The sequence below is a fragment of the Sceloporus occidentalis genome, unplaced genomic scaffold (genome assembly GCF_023333645.1).
Source record: "Sceloporus occidentalis isolate IW3139 unplaced genomic scaffold, rSceOcc1.0.p SCAF_129, whole genome shotgun sequence".
NCBI lineage: Eukaryota > Metazoa > Chordata > Lepidosauria > Squamata > Phrynosomatidae > Sceloporus > Sceloporus occidentalis.
In genome coordinates, this window is record NW_028317109.1 from 1,300,155 (window position 1) to 1,320,377 (window position 20,223).

General features: G+C 38.7%; 1 protein-coding gene across 1 annotated transcript in view; it reads right to left on the reverse strand.

Moving 5' to 3' along the window:
- Positions 1–14,217, reverse strand: part of LOC149281672 (calpain-1 catalytic subunit-like) — a 39,656-nt gene extending 25,439 nt beyond the window's left edge. The window contains exons 1-12 of the mRNA XM_089499103.1: positions 13,990–14,217; positions 13,183–13,252; positions 12,035–12,153; positions 10,774–10,907; positions 9,303–9,480; positions 5,626–5,667; positions 3,998–4,072; positions 3,626–3,711; positions 3,134–3,208; positions 2,248–2,408; positions 1,725–1,879; positions 1,213–1,224 (exon numbers count right to left, since the gene is read on the reverse strand). Coding sequence (XP_089355229.1) covers positions 1,213–1,224; positions 1,725–1,879; positions 2,248–2,408; positions 3,134–3,208; positions 3,626–3,711; positions 3,998–4,072; positions 5,626–5,667; positions 9,303–9,480; positions 10,774–10,907; positions 12,035–12,153; positions 13,183–13,252; positions 13,990–14,217 — 1,335 coding nt within the window. The remainder of the gene's footprint in view (positions 1–1,212; positions 1,225–1,724; positions 1,880–2,247; positions 2,409–3,133; positions 3,209–3,625; positions 3,712–3,997; positions 4,073–5,625; positions 5,668–9,302; positions 9,481–10,773; positions 10,908–12,034; positions 12,154–13,182; positions 13,253–13,989) is intronic.
- Between the last annotated feature and the right edge of the window lie 6,006 nt (positions 14,218–20,223).

Below are 20,223 nucleotides of genomic sequence, written 5' to 3' on the forward strand. Positions count from 1 at the left end.
TGTAAAAAAAAATTAATTACATACTAATAAATTATTAGAGCAATAAATATAATTAGGAATACCAAGTAATTAGCCCATAATTATTGTATTCCTTGATTGTATAGTAAAAGCATGAAAAATAATAAAAAGATACATTTTACTGCCCATTCTAATAAACATTTCCATTTATAACTTTTCTAGCGAGAATGCAATAAAATATTCATGTTTTCAGACAGTTTGATCTATTGATTTCTGGTGCAATATTTAAAAATGAGAATTTCAAATAAAATAAATATTTACACGACGCTGTCTTTACTCTTCAGGAAAATTTGCAGCAAGAACGAGACCTCCAGGGGCGTCCTTGCGATACAAGGAATAATAACATACGTTCCGGCGTTCAGACTGAATTTCGTTGTAAGATCACGTCTGCTTTGAGTGTTTCTATTTAATCCCGAGAGTATTTTTTTAGAAAACACAGAACTTGGCAGTTTTTCACGTGAACCGCAGAACTGTATAAAAACATAAATAATAAAAAAAGTTGTTTTTTTTTAAAGAAAAATGTAATATCTGCAATTTTTATTTTCAAGAAAAGTTATGAAATTTAGATCTTTAAAACGTATAATAAAGCTCCAAAAAAAACCCAAAAATTAATTGTCAATAATAATTCTTACATATTATCCAGTACTAAATGAGTACAATTAAATCTTTTAAACAGTTTAAACATTCAGTTTGAATTTTTGGAGCGTGTTAAACGCCCAACAAATATAATATAATGTTTCCAGGCAGCTGCATATTAGTCATCTGTATGTGTTTTAGAATGGCTCGGTCTGAATAACCACAAGGACTCACATAGAAGTCTATGGAGGAAAGGATTGCCATTAAGAATCATCTCAATGTGGGGTTCGAGTTAGTCACCTAAAATATTGCATGCCTACAGTGGTAATCAATGTTTTTTTATGGGACTTTGATGAAAAAAACAGGACAGGCGAAATGTTCTGATGGTCAAAAACTTAATCCCTTATCGTTCCTTCAGGTTTGGATACCCAAGGGCAAACCCTGACATTTTCCATGTATGCTTTTCATACAGTAGACCCCTATCAAGATATATATTATAAGTATTATATTGATTATTTATCCATGTTTCATGTTATTCTTGTGATCATTTTTTTCTGTTGATTTTGGTCTTCATTTTTTAATTAAAAATGCTAATAAAATTCTTCTTTGTAATCATACCTTAGAATCCACCTAAAAAAAGAAGAGAAAAAAAAAAGTATGGTCAGCAAACTACATCATAGAATACTAAACATGGAGTATCATTTAGAGAATACACAATAAAGTATCGCTTTTCATTTTTTGATTACTTCAAACGATAATAGAATAATACTAACTTAAAAAATATTCTTAAATATAGAGCTTCATATTATAGCCTCAGATTTCTGTTTTGCCTATTTTATATTGTTTATTTTTTTTTTTATTTTTTTTTTTATTTTAAGTTGCCAGCAAAATCTCACAAAGTCAAAAGTAAGAAAAAAAAAAAAGCTAATTCCAATTTAAAAAAAAAATAAAAAAAAAAATCAATATAATAAATTCACTCTAAAGCACTTATTAAACGATGCTGTTTGATGGTAAGGTTACCGGTGCGGGATTATAGATTTAAATGTCAAAAGTGAAGCTATTAAAAATAAATGTAAAAAGTCGATTTTTCCAATTTGGGGATATCGGCCGCAGCATTACGAAGGGCTGACCTCGATAACCTGAAAGTCGATCGATGGCCACTCTCCGCTAAACCTCTGCCAGTTGTTCGGATGTTGCATGATCGATATGGCCACGTTGTAACCTTTTCTCAGCACGTCCGACCCGTTTACCTTCAGTAGGTACTGAGCATTCGTGTAAAAGAGATCTAAAATGGAAATTATTACGAAGAATTTTAATTGTATATTCAGAGTAAAACGGAACTTGCCAGAGATCAGACCCATTCCGCCCCATCGAGTTTTTCCTGTTATAAAGACAAACCATTGTACAGCGCAACGGAATTTGATGGCGCTATATAAAACAAATAATAATAATACTAACCTTAATCAGTCGTTGGTTTCATGTTTAAATTCACTCACTGTTTTAGCCTCTACCAATTCTGCTGGGAGGCCGCTCTACTTATCTACTACCCACTCAGTAAAGTAAAACGTCCTTACGTTGCATCTAAGCCCCTGACCTTCTAGTTTTAGGTTATGACCACTTGTTCTGATGTCATCATTAAATCGGTGGAGTTACCTTCATTAGTATAATCTCCTACGCCGATTCCTTTAGGCCACATTCCCCAAAACTTTTGCTTGTACCACTGTTTAGGCTGATGATCCCAATCCAAAAAATCGGGGGCACGGCTGCAGATAATCACCTTGGAAAATTTATCTACAAAGTCCTCCCAAGACATCCTTCCGGTACCATAAAAAAAGAGACGTGTGTTAATAAGTGATGATGTAAGAACCTTGATGGAACCTCGGTTCTAGAGCAGGGGGACCGCTGTCCCTAGGCTTAGACCGGAATATGCCACTCTGCATAGATATAGCAGAAAATAACTTAATAATATGAATTTACCTATTCACGCTTTATGATAACTTTATGCCCACCCCAAGCTTTCTTGAGTCAGGAAACGCCACTAGGCTTGGGCTGTGAGTCTAGGGTTAGCGGCTCACAGATCAACACATAAACACCCATACTAATACTAAAACACGCTCTAACACCATGAACATACACACACTCACGCTAACACCATATGCTAATACACCCAAAAATACATCTCTCTCCTACAATTGGAGCTCTATTTTCAGTACAGCTTGCACTCTTTGCACAAACCGCTGCGCTGCTACTTCTTGCTTCCTTTCTTCCTTCCTTTCTTCCTTCCTTAAATCTGCATTTTGTGCAATTTTACAAGACTGACGTTTACCGGGTTATTCTAGGAGATTGTTGCACAATATCCTTAGAGAACACTGCTTGAACTTCACATTTAATTAATGGAATGAAATGTACGACCGTTGTTATTGGGATTAACCCCTTTAAGGGCACATGTCGTGAAGGGGTCAATTAGATAAACCAATGACATTATGACACATGGTATAAGTGTAGATAATGAATAAAAAGACCTGTAAAACGACATTACCAGAATTCTCCATCTTCCTTCAATCTGTGAAGCCTTAGTTTCTCCCCCACGCTCACTTCTTTCCAGAGCGGAGAGCTGCGGGTCAAACAAATTAAGGGTAATCGGCAAAACGCACAAAAGTGAGACAAGCGTGAAGGCTGAGAGGGGACGGCGCTGCAAGGTTACTAAACATTAGGAGATTGTAGATATGGCTGCGCCAAAAGTAGGGAGGCAAAAATGTTTAAATGCAAAGCTGGCATTAATTTATTGTATTTGATTTTTTTTTTTTTTTTTTTTTTTATAGTACTGGATATGTTTGTTGCTCTTTTTTTTTTTAACTTAAATTTAATATTTTAAAAAAAAATATATATATTTTTTTTTTTCCTATTTTTATTTTTAATTAATACTTTTTTTTTTAAATTAACTTCATTTAATTTAACACGGAATTTACTTCTCAGCCATTCCAATTCTTCTAGGAGATATGTCAATATGAGGTACTGTTTTAAAAATCACCTGTCACACCAGGGTCCTATCCATTCACCATAACCCCATGGGTTCCATATTCGAACTAAATTCACAACTTCATTTCTAAAATTCACCTGAAAAAATAAAAAAAAACAGATTTTTATATTAGATTTTAGCTAAAATCAAACAAAATGAAAAGTCAGGAGCTGGGTACGGAGCTAATGGGAATGCGCATGTTCAAACTTAAATTTGATGCTAATCCAACACTGGCTTCCTAATTAAAATTCCAATTGAAACAAATTAATAATTAAAATTTCTTTTTAAAAAGATTGGACATGATTTTCCGTTCAAGTTCCTTTTAAATGGGCTTTGGGTTCCAACATAAGGAAAATGAAATAACATTTTTGTTACAATCATTACCCGTTCTGTGCCGACTATGGAATAAGCGTGACTTTCAACCAGACCATCGCCCAGGTGAACACTTTCAGGAATGTTCTGCAAATATCAAAAATATAATCGATGTTAAGAGTTCCTCTATTTTGTGAATGAGGCATTTGAGTTGCCAAGTTCTACTGGAGTATAAGACAGAGGCGCAAAATTAAAGAAAATATACATTTTTGGGTTTTTTTTATGGACCATTAAAATGTGACGATGCTCAACTCATATCTGGGCTACATCAGGCCAAACAGCACCGCCCTCATGGGTTTTGTCCCTTCGCAAGTGAGTGGGCTTGATTAACCCCTTAAGGACAATGGGCGGTCCCTAAACCCATTGAAAACAATGCATTATGTCATTAAGGGGTTAAATCAGGGATAGATAACGTCGTTATGTTAGACGCTGACCCAGGGCAGTTCCCCAACCTCCCCAGTACAACTTCTGCAGGTGCCGTCGTTACTGCTGAGCGCTGGGATATGATGTCATACTCCAGTGCTCCAATCAGAAGGACACACGGTGCCAGCTGATACACGCACCGTTGGGCACAGTCTTCCATAGTGGAAACGGAAAAGTTGGGGAACCTGACTATCCAGTAGGTCAAATCTGCCTTTGATTTTGCCCCAAACCATTAACCCTAACCTGCCCGGCCACCCTAGATCAAGGCCAGAATATGCCGCTAGAGGTAGACTTGCTGTCCAAACACCCCAATTCATTTTTTTTTTTTGGAGGAAATTCCAAAATTATTTTTTAGCATTATTGATGTTCACACGAATGGACCGTTACTACACTTTTTTAAAAACATTTCAGAAAATGGTTAAAAAAAAAAAGAAATGGAGAATTAGGTGTCCGTAACATTAATCTCTCCGTACTGGGAGAGCTTTAAAAACAAATGAATTAAGTTTAAGTAAATAACCTTATAACTGGGCAAATCCTTCTTTAAATTGATTATCATTTGGAAACTAATGGCAGAAATAATATAATCATTTTGGTGCCAATATATAAAATATCATATACAAAATATTCTATACTCACGCTGATGGGTACGCTGCCCCTCCGGATATCATTGTGTACATACTGTAAAAATCAACATATCTTTTAGGCAGAAACCAGATCAGCCAGATTTTACCACTTCTGCTGGGTGGCTGCTCCACATATCTACCACCCTCTCAGTAGAGTACATTTTTCTTCTATACCATCTCAGCCTCCAACCCTCTAGATTTAGATTCTGGCCTCTAGTTGTATCCCTTAATGCATTTAAATGTTTCTCTCCCATCCCCCTCTTTCTCTTCTCTCCCCCCAAGCCGGATATATTGAGATCGTCTTTCCTTGATAATTGCAAAAATTATTTTATTAGAAAAGCAATTATTAGCTAACGTGAAGGTGATTTCTAAATTAACCATTTTGGCTAATTTTGTCTGTATTATGCCCTCTTTTGCCACCATTTCCAAAGAACAGAGTTGTAATTTAGGGGGGGGGCGGGGGGGGGGAGCAAGTTACGGCTCTCGGGATGGGAAAACTTTGGGAATGGCCGGTGAACTTATCATTTACGGCATTAACTTATATTTGAAACGACAAAGATGGCAAAAGACGTGAAATATTTAATCGATGCTCACCAGTGCTGGCAAACTCATACTCCTGTTTCTTTCAGAAGCGTCCTAAAAAAAAAAAAAAGTAGAAAAAAAAAGTTAATAAAAAAATTAAAAAAAAATAAAATAAAAAAAAAAAAAAAAAAAAAAAAAGAATTTTCAAAGAATTTCAGTGGATACAAAATAAAACAGTTGTTGATAAAATGTAAACACAGGTGTGAGAAATCACGCACATTCTACGATAACAGAAGAGTGATTTCTAAAGAACGCTCAGGGAGTAATGATTTTTAACGGCAGAGCCTCATGGAAGGAAATAAACCGGTTTTATTGACACAGATTCTCGGAAAGTGTTACATCATAAGAGAAATCCTGCGAACTTTCCTAATCATCCGGATACATTTCGCAGCATTAACCCTTTCATTTAGTGAATCAGTTTGCTTGTGAAATATCGGAGATCTTATGTCACGAGGGTTACAATGGAGCAGCGCGGCCAAAATATTTCCGTCTATCGTTATACCGATCCGAAAGGTTTCGAAGGTGTCGTTATACTTGTTGTGCTCAATTTGATTCCCGTAACTAAACGGTAAACCAATGAATGCTCAAACCCCACCGTGGGATCTTGCTCTTCCTATTTTTTGCAGGGAACGCTTAATTGTCACATGACACAGATGCAAGCCATGATAGGTTGTTGTCATAGAAACTAAAAAAAAAGCATCAGTTTATGTCATGTGATTAAACTTTCAGAGGAAATCATAAAATGACAGATTCTTCACGTAACACGCTAGAACAATCGGTGAATGTTGTGTTTAAGTGGAACATCTCCAAAAAAAACATCTTAAAGATCACTACATTGTAACAGAGCTGTTGCGCAATATCATATTCCCTTTAAATCACAGGCTAGGTATTATTATTATTATATATATATATATATATATATATATATATATATAGCGCCATCACATTCCACAGCGCTGTACAATGGGATAGTTTAGGTCCTGGCATCCAGAGTGGTTTAGGGGAACCTCCAGGGTGCACATTGTGGCCCTCTGGGATGTATAATTAAATGACACAAGCCATTGATGGAAACTCATATCCAGTGCTGTCTCGCATGAGATTTCCAAGGGGTCTACCAAGACCAGTAGTGCACATTTACAGAAAGCGATCCCATTGATTGACTGCTTTGAGTAGCCATGAATGAAGAGAATTCCGGTGGTCAGAGGGGGGGGGGTATATTAAAGCACCCACTAACTATTTAGTACTTTACTATGTATTGATCACCGGTCAGGCCATTTGGGAACAGCAGATGATTCCTTTAGTCGAGTTTCCATGAGAGGCAATAAACCATTGGCCAGCCACCTAGATGTATAAATTAAACATAGAAACATAGAATTTGCCTGCAGACCGGCCCTATTCGGCCCCTGTCTAGCCTCCCAGTGTTTCCCGCTGTAAAGACTCAAACCCTAATCAGTCGTTGCCGTCTTGTCCATGCATGTTTAAATCCCCTCACTCTATTTGTCTCTACCACTCCTGTTGGGAGACTGTTCTATTTATCTACTACCCTGTCAGTAAAGTAATATATAGCATTGTAGCATAACAGCAGTATTATACAATTGTTATATTATATTATCATATTATCCTCATTGTACAGCGCTATGGAATATGATGATGTTGTATAAAACAAATAATAATAATAATAATAATAATAATAATAATGAAGTTAACAATAATATATCAAGATATTGATAATGAAAATGAGATAATCTGTACCCCAAAAAATCAGAAAAACTGAAAAAAGCAAAATTCCATTTGAAGTGTGAAGTTTCTTCATAAAACCCACCTTCTGCGTCCTTTTTTTGTTTTGAAGAATAAGAGAAACGGGTTTTTCCTGCGCTAAGCGCAAACAACTTTAAAGGTCAACATTTCTGGAAAATTATATCTCGGCACAATTTTCTGTTAAAAACTGGAATTGTCAGCCAAAAAATGTCACATTCATTAATCAACGAAGCATTAAAACTACACGTTGGCTTAAAACTCACCAACTGGCTCAAAGGATCGTAAGCGTTACGGAATAATTGGTTTCATTCTTTCGGATTTACTGAAAAGGTTCTTCAAAATGTTTATGTTCTTGACACTTAATGAATATTGAGATTATCTGAAAAATTCGGAGTTTTTAAAACCACAAGGAATCTTTTTATTCGCAAAAAAACCCCAAAAAACTATTTAAAGGGCGTTTACATACGAGTGAAAACCTTTTTTTCCAACAGCACCATGGCCTAGGAAGGCAGATGTAGAGGCTGTGAGCTGAGCGATCGGGCTCCCCATAGCACCATAACGTATTGGGGAGGAATAATTACGCAAATCTAAACATCAGAAAGTTTAGACTGTTTCGCTTTCATGAGATTTATAACATGAGATCAGCGAGGGGATTTAAACACGTATGGGATAGACATACGGCTCCTGAATCTAAGACGAGACCAACGACTGATTAAGGTTTGAGTCGTTAGAGCAGGAGGAACGGGCAGACTAGACGGGGGCCGGATGGGGCCGATCTGCTGTCAGATAATACGATCGTATGAAATGTATATTTTGTATAATTAGAGCGTGGGAAGACAGCAGTCACAGCTGGAGGGATTTTGCAAAGAATGTAGTTTTTTTTGTAATTATTGGTAACTGTGTTTAGAAACATACCTGAGGAACCTTTAGTCTGCGTCTGGAGTTTTTCATCATAGCAACTCATAAATCACTTAAGTAACATTAAGAGAAACGGTAGCAGGGGGAAACTTTATAGGTTCAAATAAGATTAAGACTCATTTTTGGGAACAGGTCTCGCTCCGGGTAGAGGCAGGATTAACAGTAAGGCATGACCGCTACGCAGCGTACAAGTAACTGCCCCACGTTGAAGCCATGGTGCAGCGCACCCATCAATCTGGCACACGGGTTACATGATGTCATCGCGTGCACTCCAGCACTGAAAAGGTTAACTACAAATACACATGGAGGTTTTGCATTCCAGTATTGAAGAGGTTAAACTACACACATGGAGGTTTTGCCATCAGCTGTTAAAGACACATTAGCATTACAATTAGACACATTAAAGACACATTAGCATTAGCTACATCCTATCTGCTACATTGTATCCGGTCGGCTGGGAGGGGAGGTTGCCGGCTCCTGTTACATTATGTCTGACAGTAGGGAGCCAGCTATGCAGAATTTACTGCCGGATAGGAGACCAGGCTGTCAGATAACAACTCTCCCTATAAGAACCGGCTCTCTATAGAGGCAGTGCGTGTATTCAACCACCAACTGGCTTGACCTTTTAAAAAAGATCAAATCGGTCAAAAAACGATCCCTTCCAGGGCTGACGACCGACAGGAGAAGATTCCGTAGCACTATTACAAGGAGACAATGAGACAATGGTGAAATTGACAAGACAGAGTTTGATAATAACATTAACACACAGACACACCGGTACAGAAAGAGAAGAGGGATCTGCTCGGGTGAGCTTACAATCTATAACATAAATGTTACCCATATCTCGGACAGGATGCGTCTGGATGAAACCAGTCATCTACGATTAATTGTAACAGGATCAAAGGTTTACTGCTTTAGACCCGTAGATTTCTTTTTACTACTTATTCAAATTTTATATGCGTCACGGCAAACAAAAGCTGAAATGTGCGCCAAATGACTTAAGAAGCACGTACCTTCTTTTTGGTGGTACATGTCATTAGGGTTTCTGGACCTGCATTATTCACCATATGAAATAGCTCAGGCTGATGGATATCGCTCTTTAAGTCGAATGTTAACGCCAATCCGCCTGTAAAGTTAACAAACGCTTCTGCCGGGTTACCAAAATGCAGCTTTTCATATGAACCAAGGAGCCTAAAAATTGAAAGACAATGAATGTAATATAACATAATGTAACATAATTAACAGCCATATAACTATTCCTGTCCTTATAACCCGTTATATCCTGTATATTCCTCATATTATATATTATATACTCTCCGGCCGTATAACTAATCCCGTCCTTATAACCCGTTATATCCCTGTATATTCCTCATATTATATATTATATACTCTCCGGCCGTATAACTAATCCCGTCCTTATAACCCTTTATATCCCTGTATATTCCTCATATTATATATTATATACTCTCCGGCCGTATAACTAATCCCGTCCTTATAACCCTTTATATCCCTGTATATTCCTCATATTATATATTATATACTCTCTGGCCCGTAAAACTAATTCCGTCCTAACACTTTCTTCGTAACAAAAGGGTTCTATTCCTTTTATTAACTTAGTAGCTGCTTCTGCATTTTTTTGCCCAAACTTGCCCTGCATATTCAAAGTGGGGTCTCCATTGACTTATAGAGACTATTAGAAAATGGAGTTAAAGGGAACATTAACACGTAAGATTTAGTATCCCATACTAATTCTAGAAGAATAAAACATTGGATAATTGGACTGTTGCTAGGCAACCAAAGGACCCTCCATCAATATAGTCCAGAAGGACTAGTTTCCATTCTAGACATAAACCTTTTCTTCAGATTTTCCCTTATAGGATGATTGATGGGCCCATTAATGTTCTCTAAATGTTTAAATGTTATGTTTGAAAGAAGCAATCACATATACATAATGTTCTTTTGCCTCACAGTCCTAGTCTCCTGGGGCATTTAAGGTGGAAATACTCAAGTCACGACGTGTGATATAGATTTACATACATTTGAACTCCCTAATATTACAAAGGTATGACCCTGGAGAGCTTCTGCAGCAGGAAGGGCTGAGCTGACCCTGTATAATGCATAACAGCAAGAGGAAATTAAGCCCCAGACACTCGAGTGCCACTCCAATACTATTACCTATTTATTAATTAATCAACATGGAATAAATGATGGCACAACAAAAAAAACCCCATGTGACGCGTTTCACAGCCCTAAGCACTGATGTGCGAAACGCGTCAAACATTTTCTTCGCTTGTCTACACGGCCTGTATAATGTATAGGTTACTCACTTTCAAGTTATCTATACATTATACGGGGCCAGCTCTCCCCTTCATGCTGGAGAAGCTCCTTGGGGTTGACCCTTCAATTAAGTCGGGGAGCTAGAATGTTCCCTTAAAACAGGAATCCACTGACCAGTCGTTCAAAGACCGTAAAAAAAAACCTCACTTGGCATACGCTTTTTCCACCAGGCAAGGCCACAATTCGTTCTCACAAGATGGCTTCACCGACAAATACCTCCCGTCCACAAAAGGCAGCTTATCATCGACAACAACGTCCAGCCATTCCCCGAAACTCCAGAACTAAGGGAAAAAAGGAAAAGATTTCTTTAAAAAAAAAATCTAGCAATAGCGTGGGTTATTTATCAAAAAGTAATTCCGGTGCAAAGTTTGAAACGTGAAGTTATTACCGTAGCAACCATTGCAAGATTCCTTTTCATTTGGCCATTTCGTTTATTGCTATGGTGATAGGACCACTCTTCCAACAGTTCTCTATGATTACCTCTTTTATTTATTTTTTTTTACTTTATTTCAAGTAAAATAAAGCCCAGTAACCCTATGCTAAGAGCTTGTTTTTTAATGGTAAAATACATAGTATTATGTTAAATTAAGTTCATCAAGTTTAACACTTTTACTGATCCTTCCTGCTTTTAAGCAAAAAAGGCCTCATTGTGAGGTTGAAACGTTCTTTTTTTCTTCCTTCAATAAATCTGCCTGATGCTGGAACCCTTGAGTGCCTGGAGCCTTTATTTATCTTTTAAATCCAAAATAAGGCAAAAAAAATCATCAAAATAATTTAACTATTTTTGGAATTTTGCCACTTAGGGGGAAGAATTCCTTCTTGACTCCAGATTCCTCCTCGGTTTGAGAAGCTGTAAAATATTACCGTTTATTCTGTCATTTATACCCCTGCATGTTCTGCTTTTAACCCTTTTGGAGGCATCCGGTGTATCTGATAGAACCCCCTCTCTCTCGGCGGTGGATTCCGTAGCTTTACTGCCCTCACTGTAACGAATCCCTTCCTTTGCTGTGGATGAAATCTCCGCTCTTCCCGTCTCAGAGGACGACCTCTCGTTCTTTGTACGTTTCTGTTAATGATCGGGTCACCGGAGAGCTCTTTATTAATAATATAATGTTATAATAAATTGGGTTTTTCTTAAATTGTTCAGATTTGGAATTGAAAGATTTATGTTCCATTTAGGCATGGTTATTTCCAGTGATGTATTTTTGATTTCCCATGATTCAATAGAATTCTACTGTCAGCCCAAACAGGAAGTCGTAAACCCACTTCCTGGACTGCGCGTTATTCCCTCCCCCTAGATTGTTCGCCACCGCCCAGTTCTTCCGCAAAGCTGTTACATTTTATATTTAAAGGGCATTTGATGTAGATTTTAAAATGTTACATGAATAATATACGAGGGGGACGTTACCCGGAAATGGAAGATTCCGGTATAGTTTTTATCGTACTCCTGGTTAGACGGGATAATTTTTCTCAGTAGGTATGGTTTCAAGGTAAGCGCTCCTAGTACCGACAGAACCCAGCAGTCACCTGTGGTTGAAATGAAAACATGCTTTCAAAGTGTATGGACATTAACACATACCTCCCAAGTGTCCCGGTTTAAAAGGTTTGCAGTGCGTGGGGTAGAGTGTGCCGTGCGTGGGGTGGAATGTTCAGTGCGTGGGGTAGAATGTGGAATTTATAGTTTAGATGATTTTGAGTATGATGTAAAATGTTCAGTGTGTGGGGCAGAATGTGAAATGTATAGTTTAGATTGATGGTGTAGAATGTTCACTGTGTGGGGTAGAATGCTCAGTGCGTGGGGTAGAATGTTTGGTGCGTGGGGTGGAATGTTTGGTGCATGGGGTAGAATGTGGAATGTATGGTATGGATGATTTAGATTGATGGTGTAGAATGTTTGGTGCGTGGTGTAGAATGTGGAATGTATAGTATGGATGATTTAGATTGATGGTGTAGAATGCTTGGTGTGTGGGGTAGAATGTTCAGTGCGTGGGGTAGAATGTGGAATGTATAGTATGGATGATTTAGATTGATGGTGTAGAATGCGCAGTGTGTGGGGTGGAATGTTTGGTGCGTGGGGTAGAATGTGGAATGTATAGTATGGATGATTTAGATTGATGGTGTAGAATGCGCAGTGTGTGGGGTAGAATGTTCAGTGCGTGGGGTTACTGGGGTAGAATGTGGAATGTATAGTATGGATGATTTAGATTGATTGTGTAGAATGCTTGGTGTGTGGGGTAGAATGTTTGGTGCGTGGGGTAGAATGTGGAATGTATAGTATGGATGATTTAGATTGATGGTGTAGAATGCGCAGTGTGTGGGGTAGAATGTTCAGTGCGTGGGGTTACTGGGGTAGAATGTGGAATGTATAGTATGGATGATTTAGATTGATTGTGTAGAATGCTTGGTGTGTGGGGTAGAATGTTTGGTGCGTGGGGTAGAATGTTTGGTGCGTGGGGTAGAATGTTTGGTGCGTGGGGTAGAATGTGGAATGTATAGTATGGATGATTTAGATTGATGGTGTAGAATGCTCAGTGTGAGGAGCCAAGTTACTCTTACCTAGTTCACTTTGTAAAATATCGAACAAAGAGGAACCATCCACAATGAATTGTGGGCGATCCACGAGTTTCTGCAGGAAAAATCAACCAATCACATTACACCAACTACACATGAAGGGATCTTCCGAAACTCAAATTTTACTAATAATTACAGAGAAATAAAATCACTAAAACAGCCAATTACGGGAAATTCCTAATAAGGATTCTTTACCGCTAAGAAGGTCTGATAGGACGCCTTATTTACCCCATCATGGGGCATTTACCCAGCTCCATAACGGAAGCCAGCGAATATAAACTGGGAGTCACGTATAGTCGCCCAATCAAAATTACTATAACGATATATACATTTTCCACACATCCTGTAATTTAATTCATTTAATTTCCTGCCACACTTTTGTGATAAATTAATTGATGGAATGTCTCTTAACTCTTGAATATTAACCCTTTAATCGCTCACAGATATTTTTAGTTTAGTGACCCATTAATGGTGGCAAAGTTGTAATAACCGTCCTTATGAAAACCATGGCTTGCCAGGCGGTAAAGATATTCTGAAGGAAATCACCTGTATTCAAGCAGGGATTCCAACAATCATATAGCAGGGAGGAAAGCATCAGTTGGGACGCTCAGATATGATTAAATCAGAGGAGAATACAAAGAAATTGGCTCCAGAGCCTAAGAATCTGCTCTTTACCCCAAGACTGGGGTAATAACCTTGACAAATTCTAATAATTTCAAGGTAGGGATGTGGAATTCTTTAAAATCACTAATATAGTGAATATTATCATAAATTTATATATCCCAGACTCACTGGTCTTCTCCATTCTAGAGTTCTGGCCTGGAACTGCTGCTCCAGTTTCGGGCCGATGCTTTTCATGTTTGCCGGAAAGAGCTCATCCTCGAACAGCAGACCTTTCCTCAGGTGGTATTCGTGCAGCGCCTCGAAGTCCTGGTTCTTGAATTTCCTGGGATTGCTTGCGCTTCCAAGCGTGAAGTTATCTTGGGGACGGGGCTGTGTGTTTATCCTTAAAGGATTCATTAGGACTCGATCTGGTAAATTAAAAAATAATTATTAAAATAATAATAATAATAATAAAATAAAAATAATTATTTTAAAAAAAAAAAGAAAAAAAGAAAAGAAATACAACTCGTGTATAAATAAATATACTTGTGTGTATATATATATATATATATATATATATATATATATATATATATATATATTATCCATATACCTATCCCATGCATGTTTAAATCCGCTCACTGTATTAGCTTCTACCACTTCTGCTGGGAGGCTGTTCCACTTATCTACCACACTGTCAATATAGTAAAATAGTCCTACAGATCTGGAGTTAATATTTATGCCTCTTTCAATGAATCAATTTATTTTGTAAGAACGCTTTCTTTGGTTTCTTTGGATCTTTCTAAATCCGCGGAGAGGAGGATCCCCTCCTCCAGGACAAGCAGATTTCGAAAGATCCATCCAAATGCAACGTTACGCAATGAGAAGAAACGGAACCCTGGAACTGTATCGTATGTTTTCCTTTAACGTCATTTACAGAGAAAGTCATAAATAAACTGGAAATAAATCACGGAGATCATCGACCTTCGCTTTATGGGGGTAATTAAATCAAACAACTCAATTTATATCACCGGCCAGAAAACAATTTCGTTTCCCGTGAAGTTCGGATGAATTCTACTCCTGCTTTTAAAAGAACACCATGATACAGGAGCACAGGAGGGAAGAGAAACGTCATAATCTAGAGTGTCAACTAGAGTTTCACTTTACCGAGAGGGTGGTAAATAAGTGGAACAGCCTCCCAGCAGAAGTGGTAGAGGGTAATACAGCGTTAAAGTATTAAACACGCATGGGATAGACATACGGCTCCTGAATCTAAGACGAGACCAGCGACTGGTTAAGTTCTGAGTCTAGGTGCTGGAGATGGGCTGTTTTACTTACAAGGTTCCTGTCCTGTTCTCTCCGTCTCTCCGGGGTGACCGCTTTCGGTTTTGGGTGGGATCTCGGTTTGCGCGCGGGGGGGTGATGGGTGTCTGCGTGTCGTGTGAAAGCCGGGAACTTGCTCTATCCACGGGAAAAATAAAACATTTATACTTTTTTTAGCTCAATTCCAGAAGCCAGTGACAATGCCGACAGGTAAAGGCAGGTCTCCTAAATGCCCCGGGGGGGGGCAGCTGGTTTCCAGTTTCACGTCGGCTTAGAAATGACCCAGCTGAATAGACAACAAAAAGCAAAAGTATTTCAGAGAAAATTCACACGAAATGTCTAAGAAACACACTTATTTTTTCTGTATATTTTTTACTTTTTTTAATAATAATTCCAAACTAATTCTCCAAACCGCCTTCCCCATTTAATCGGTTAAATAAATGCCACCTATGGACCCTCATGCCTTTTTTTTTGCTCTATTAAGAGACAAAATAAGTATTATTTTTCTTTTTTTAATGAAACAATTGTTTCCACTTTAAAGTTTCTTGACTGTATATTGCCTTTTTTTTTATTTTATTTTTTTAAGACTCCTTAACCCCTTAATGACCAGAACATGTTTTTTTGCTATGTTTTTATTCCACCATTATTTCCCCTATTTCTAATTTAACAAAAAACCCCAACATTTTTATATATATCTCTATTTTTCGGAACAAGACATTATTTTTTTATAAATAATTATTTTTTTTTTTTTAAATTGGATGTTTAAAAAAAAAGAGCCCGTAATCACAATTTTACAGTTATATAAAGTATACACAGCTAGTATAAATGGGAAAAAATACCAAAATTATATTCTTATTAACTTTCCCTATATTACCATATGATTTTTATTTATTTTAAGCTTTCTAATTTTTTTTTTAGTTTTTTTTTTTTTTTGTAACCCCTTCCACATTACACTAACTGCATAATATAACTTAAAAAAAAAAAATATTACAACAGTGAGCCTGTTATTGCAGCGACTTAGGAGCGTTTTTAACCAATAGTGGACCAGATACGTCGTTGGTCCTGTAGGGACTTCTTTTACACTGATATCCCATGTTTTAAAATAGACTGACACCCAGCCCCCCCCAAAAGTAGGGTGACCACATCGGCCATGTTTTCCAGGGCTCTTATAACTTTTACATATTGCTGACCAGCCCAGATAAAATGCTGCCCTGCAGTATGGGGGATGTATAACTGACTAATTGGTTCTCTTCCATTAGTCCATGCATCCTATTAACTGCAGGGCAGCATTTTATCTGGGCTGGTCAGCAATAGGTATAAATTATGTGTCCTTGAAAACATGGCGGTTGTCGTCACCTACCCAACAGGGTTGCTTCTGGTCTGCAAGCCACTAGTTGGACAACCATGACGCCGCTCGTACTTATTTACATAGATCGACAAATAAATAATTTCTAGAAACAAAACAAAGTATGAATCCGGAATACTGAGATTCGTTCTAAATTCATTCCTACACCCCTGTTCGGTGAGACGGGGGAAGACCAACATGTTTCCAGATCCCTTGGTGCTCAAGGGGTTAAATATAGTAATTTTTTTTTAGCAAAAACACACTGCAGGCTTGGTAAACACCGTTTTTTTTGTGTTAGGTGTAAAACCTGTTGGACGTCGTTCCTGAGATAATCTGTCTGAACTCCCTTTAAGACGAACAGCTGCAGAGACCCAGCGCATCATCCCATGAACCCTTTAATACCCCGGCGAACGGCCTCTTACTTATTATTTATAGTTAATTAATGGGTTAACAATGAATTCATTCATCATGAGTAGCATTTTCAATGCAGGACAGTCTATTTGTTGAACTGACATACCTCCCAAGTGTCCTAGCTTACAAGGGTCAGTCCCTCTTTAGGGTCCACATCACAACATCCACTTTTTCTCCCTTGATGCGCCGGCCGACGTCAGCGGGACTTCCTACCTGCATCCCGCGAGGGGGGGTCCAGGTAGCCCGAAAGGTAGCCAGATAGTTCCCACGTATGGTGATGTTACTCCTGTAAATTGACCCTAAACATATGGCATGCCCTCCCAACTGTCATGCTTTTTACAGGACAGTCCTGGTCTCCAGGTATCATAAGCCAGTTGGGGGGGTCCTTCACCTCTAACATGCCCCCCCCTATGAAATGTTGAGGGTTAGGGTTTGGTGAGATTTTTCTGGATAGCCTTTCAAAGTACATTTTCTGTATAAAATAGAACACGACGACTTCCCTAATTTGCAGGATTCTAAACTGAATGAATGCAGAATTTTATAATAACTCCTATAATCGAATAAAACTGATGTTTCATAATTTCAGCTGTTTAACCCAGATCCAAAAACCAAGACGACCCCGGGGGCAGATTGAAACCCCCCCCAGATATTATAAATATTAATCATTCTCGTGGATTTAAGCTGAGTCAGCACACAGTGGAAAAAGATACTGAATTTCTTCAGAACTTTGAGATTTGTTTGTTTCAAGAAAAAAAAAATGCTACAGATGGCAAAAAGAACGCGTCTGAAATTCTTCTTCTTCCTCTTCTTGGTTAATCTAAAAAAAAAATATCTCTTCTTAATATAAAAAATGTGATTTTTGGTGCAGTGCTTGCAGACGGCTGATAAACCACCTGTGTTTCTGCAGAATGCTGACCCGATGAAGGAACAGCCCTGTTCAAAAAAACTTCCTTTGTTACTTTCCCTAAATTCTATGAATTTGTCCCAGGCTCCTCTTGCTCCGCAGGGTATCTCTGAGTGAAAGACTCCTGGGAACTGATTGGCAATTTGGCTCCATCTCCTTTTATTGGTTGGATGCTCTGCTTAGCCATTGATATGGATGGAATGTTGCCATCATAATTCTTGGTGCCCAACCCCAAAAAACCAGGGCCCCTCCTGCGCCACCCCACCCTGTCCTGCTCCCCACCCACCCTGCCCCATGCCCCTCCAGCAAGAGCCCAGGGTGGGGATAGTGGGCCATGAGACCCAATCGGAGAGGCCATGACCATGATCAGAGAGGCTGGACTCAATCGCTTGTCTGAGCTCTACATGGGGTAACTGAGCTGATGCTTTATGGCGATGCTAATGAAGTCCGTTCCTCCATAGACTTTCATTAGTCAGATGGTCCGGCTGGGTGATTAAGACTGAGCCATTCTATTGTTCCCCACAGGCAGTATGATAAGGAGTTGGGGGGGTGTTTAGTAGATCGGGGATCAGATAACAGAGCGAGAATCATACAAATGGCTGATATGCAGCTGCCTGAAAACATTATATTATGGGGCAAAAACTACCACAGCACAATATTGTTAAAATCTGATAATAGTAATAAAATAGTTTGGTGGGAGATTCTTTTAAAGGCGAGACAAATCAGAACATGTGATGCGACAGCAAGATGGCAGCTCCGACATACAGCTCAACAGGTTGTTTTTATGCTACGGTTTAATGAGAAAATAGCATATTAATGAATATGTTGTATATGGGGTATGGGGGTAATGTGCTAATAAATGTGTAATATAACACACAAAACACTAATAATAATTTAATATGATTTCATTTTACACAATAAATGACTCCATTTGGGATAATTAAATGTCGGGAGGCATCTTTTCCCCACACATTTCTCTAGCATTAATGACCAAACCTAATCATGTGCTTATAAATTAATTTCGAATAAAAGAATAAAACACTTATTTGCGTCAGTGAAATGATAGAATCCATTAAATCTCAAACATTTCCATAACATTCTAAGCGTTATTCGGCTCTAAATAATGTTTCCTGGGTTTATTTCCGTTGCATTTGTTTTGTCCCATTATGTTTCCTGTGACTCACAACATATACTCGTCTATTCACTAAAGTGCGAGTGCATGTGAGTTGTTAAAGGCAGGGAACTCTCTAATACAGTACGGTTTGTAAGGTGTTATTTAAGTCCAACCTGCCCCCCCCCCATATGCTAAATTAGGTTAAAAAATGAATAAATAATGAAATAGGGGTCTCCAGGACCCTCTCTTAAACAAGAGGAAGGGTTAATGACTTCCCTTTATTCCCACACCATATTTGTGGTGGAAGGTGGTGGAAGGAGGGAGCGAATGGGGTGTGTTTTTTTTGTCATTTTGAATCCCCCACACCCCAATGAACAAGGAGTTGGAAGGGGGGGGTTGGGATATTTTTTTTCACTTTAAGTCCTGGGGGCCCACATTTCTTTTTTTTTTTTTTCATTTATTCCTTTTTTCGTTTTAATGTGGTGGGGTGTTTGTTTTGCTAGTAACAGGCGAGGACATGCAAGTTCATCCTGACGTATATTCAGTCCTGAAAGAAAATGCGGTGTGGAAGAGGCAACCGACTTTGAAGCCATTATGGTGCGATTACCGGTACTCAAGAGGTACGCAAACCAGGCCAGCAACTACCTAGGTCCACCAGTAGGGTGGTAGATAAGTGGAATAGCTTCCTGGCAGAGGTGGTAGAGGGTAATACAGCGAGGGGATTTATACATGCATGGGATAGACATACGGCTCCTGAATCTAAGACGAGACAGACGACTGATTAAGGTTTGAGTCTTTACAGCAGGAGACGGCCGACTAGACGGGGGCCGAATGCGATGGGCCCAGATCCTGCGCTTGCTTTCTGCCGGCCACGGACCTCGCTCTGGCTTCGCATATGAACCAGAACTTTTAGCCCAGTTCACTGTTTTTATTAGAAACTCAGCTGTTCATATATTTTATGTAAACTGGGCAATCCAACCCCTGCGCCCATCAGACGGCTCGTAACAATCATATGAACAGAAGCGGAGTCGTCGGATACCCTGTTATTCCTGAACATCATCCAAGCGCACAGACAATTTGTAACTACATCTGTAACGAGCCGATTTGCATTATAATCGCACCGCCTACAACGTTCTTCTTATTGCTACATTTAAGTTATTTGTAGCCTTACTTTTCAGCAAATTAATTAAAGCGGTTGCCGGGAGCGATGTTGGCTTCCAGTTGGCTCTGGAACGTCTCATCTGATGAGCGCGTCGTGAGCGCTGCCACGTTTTTAATTACTGGTCTTAGCTGTTTAACACAATCGGCAGGCGCAGTCGAACAAAC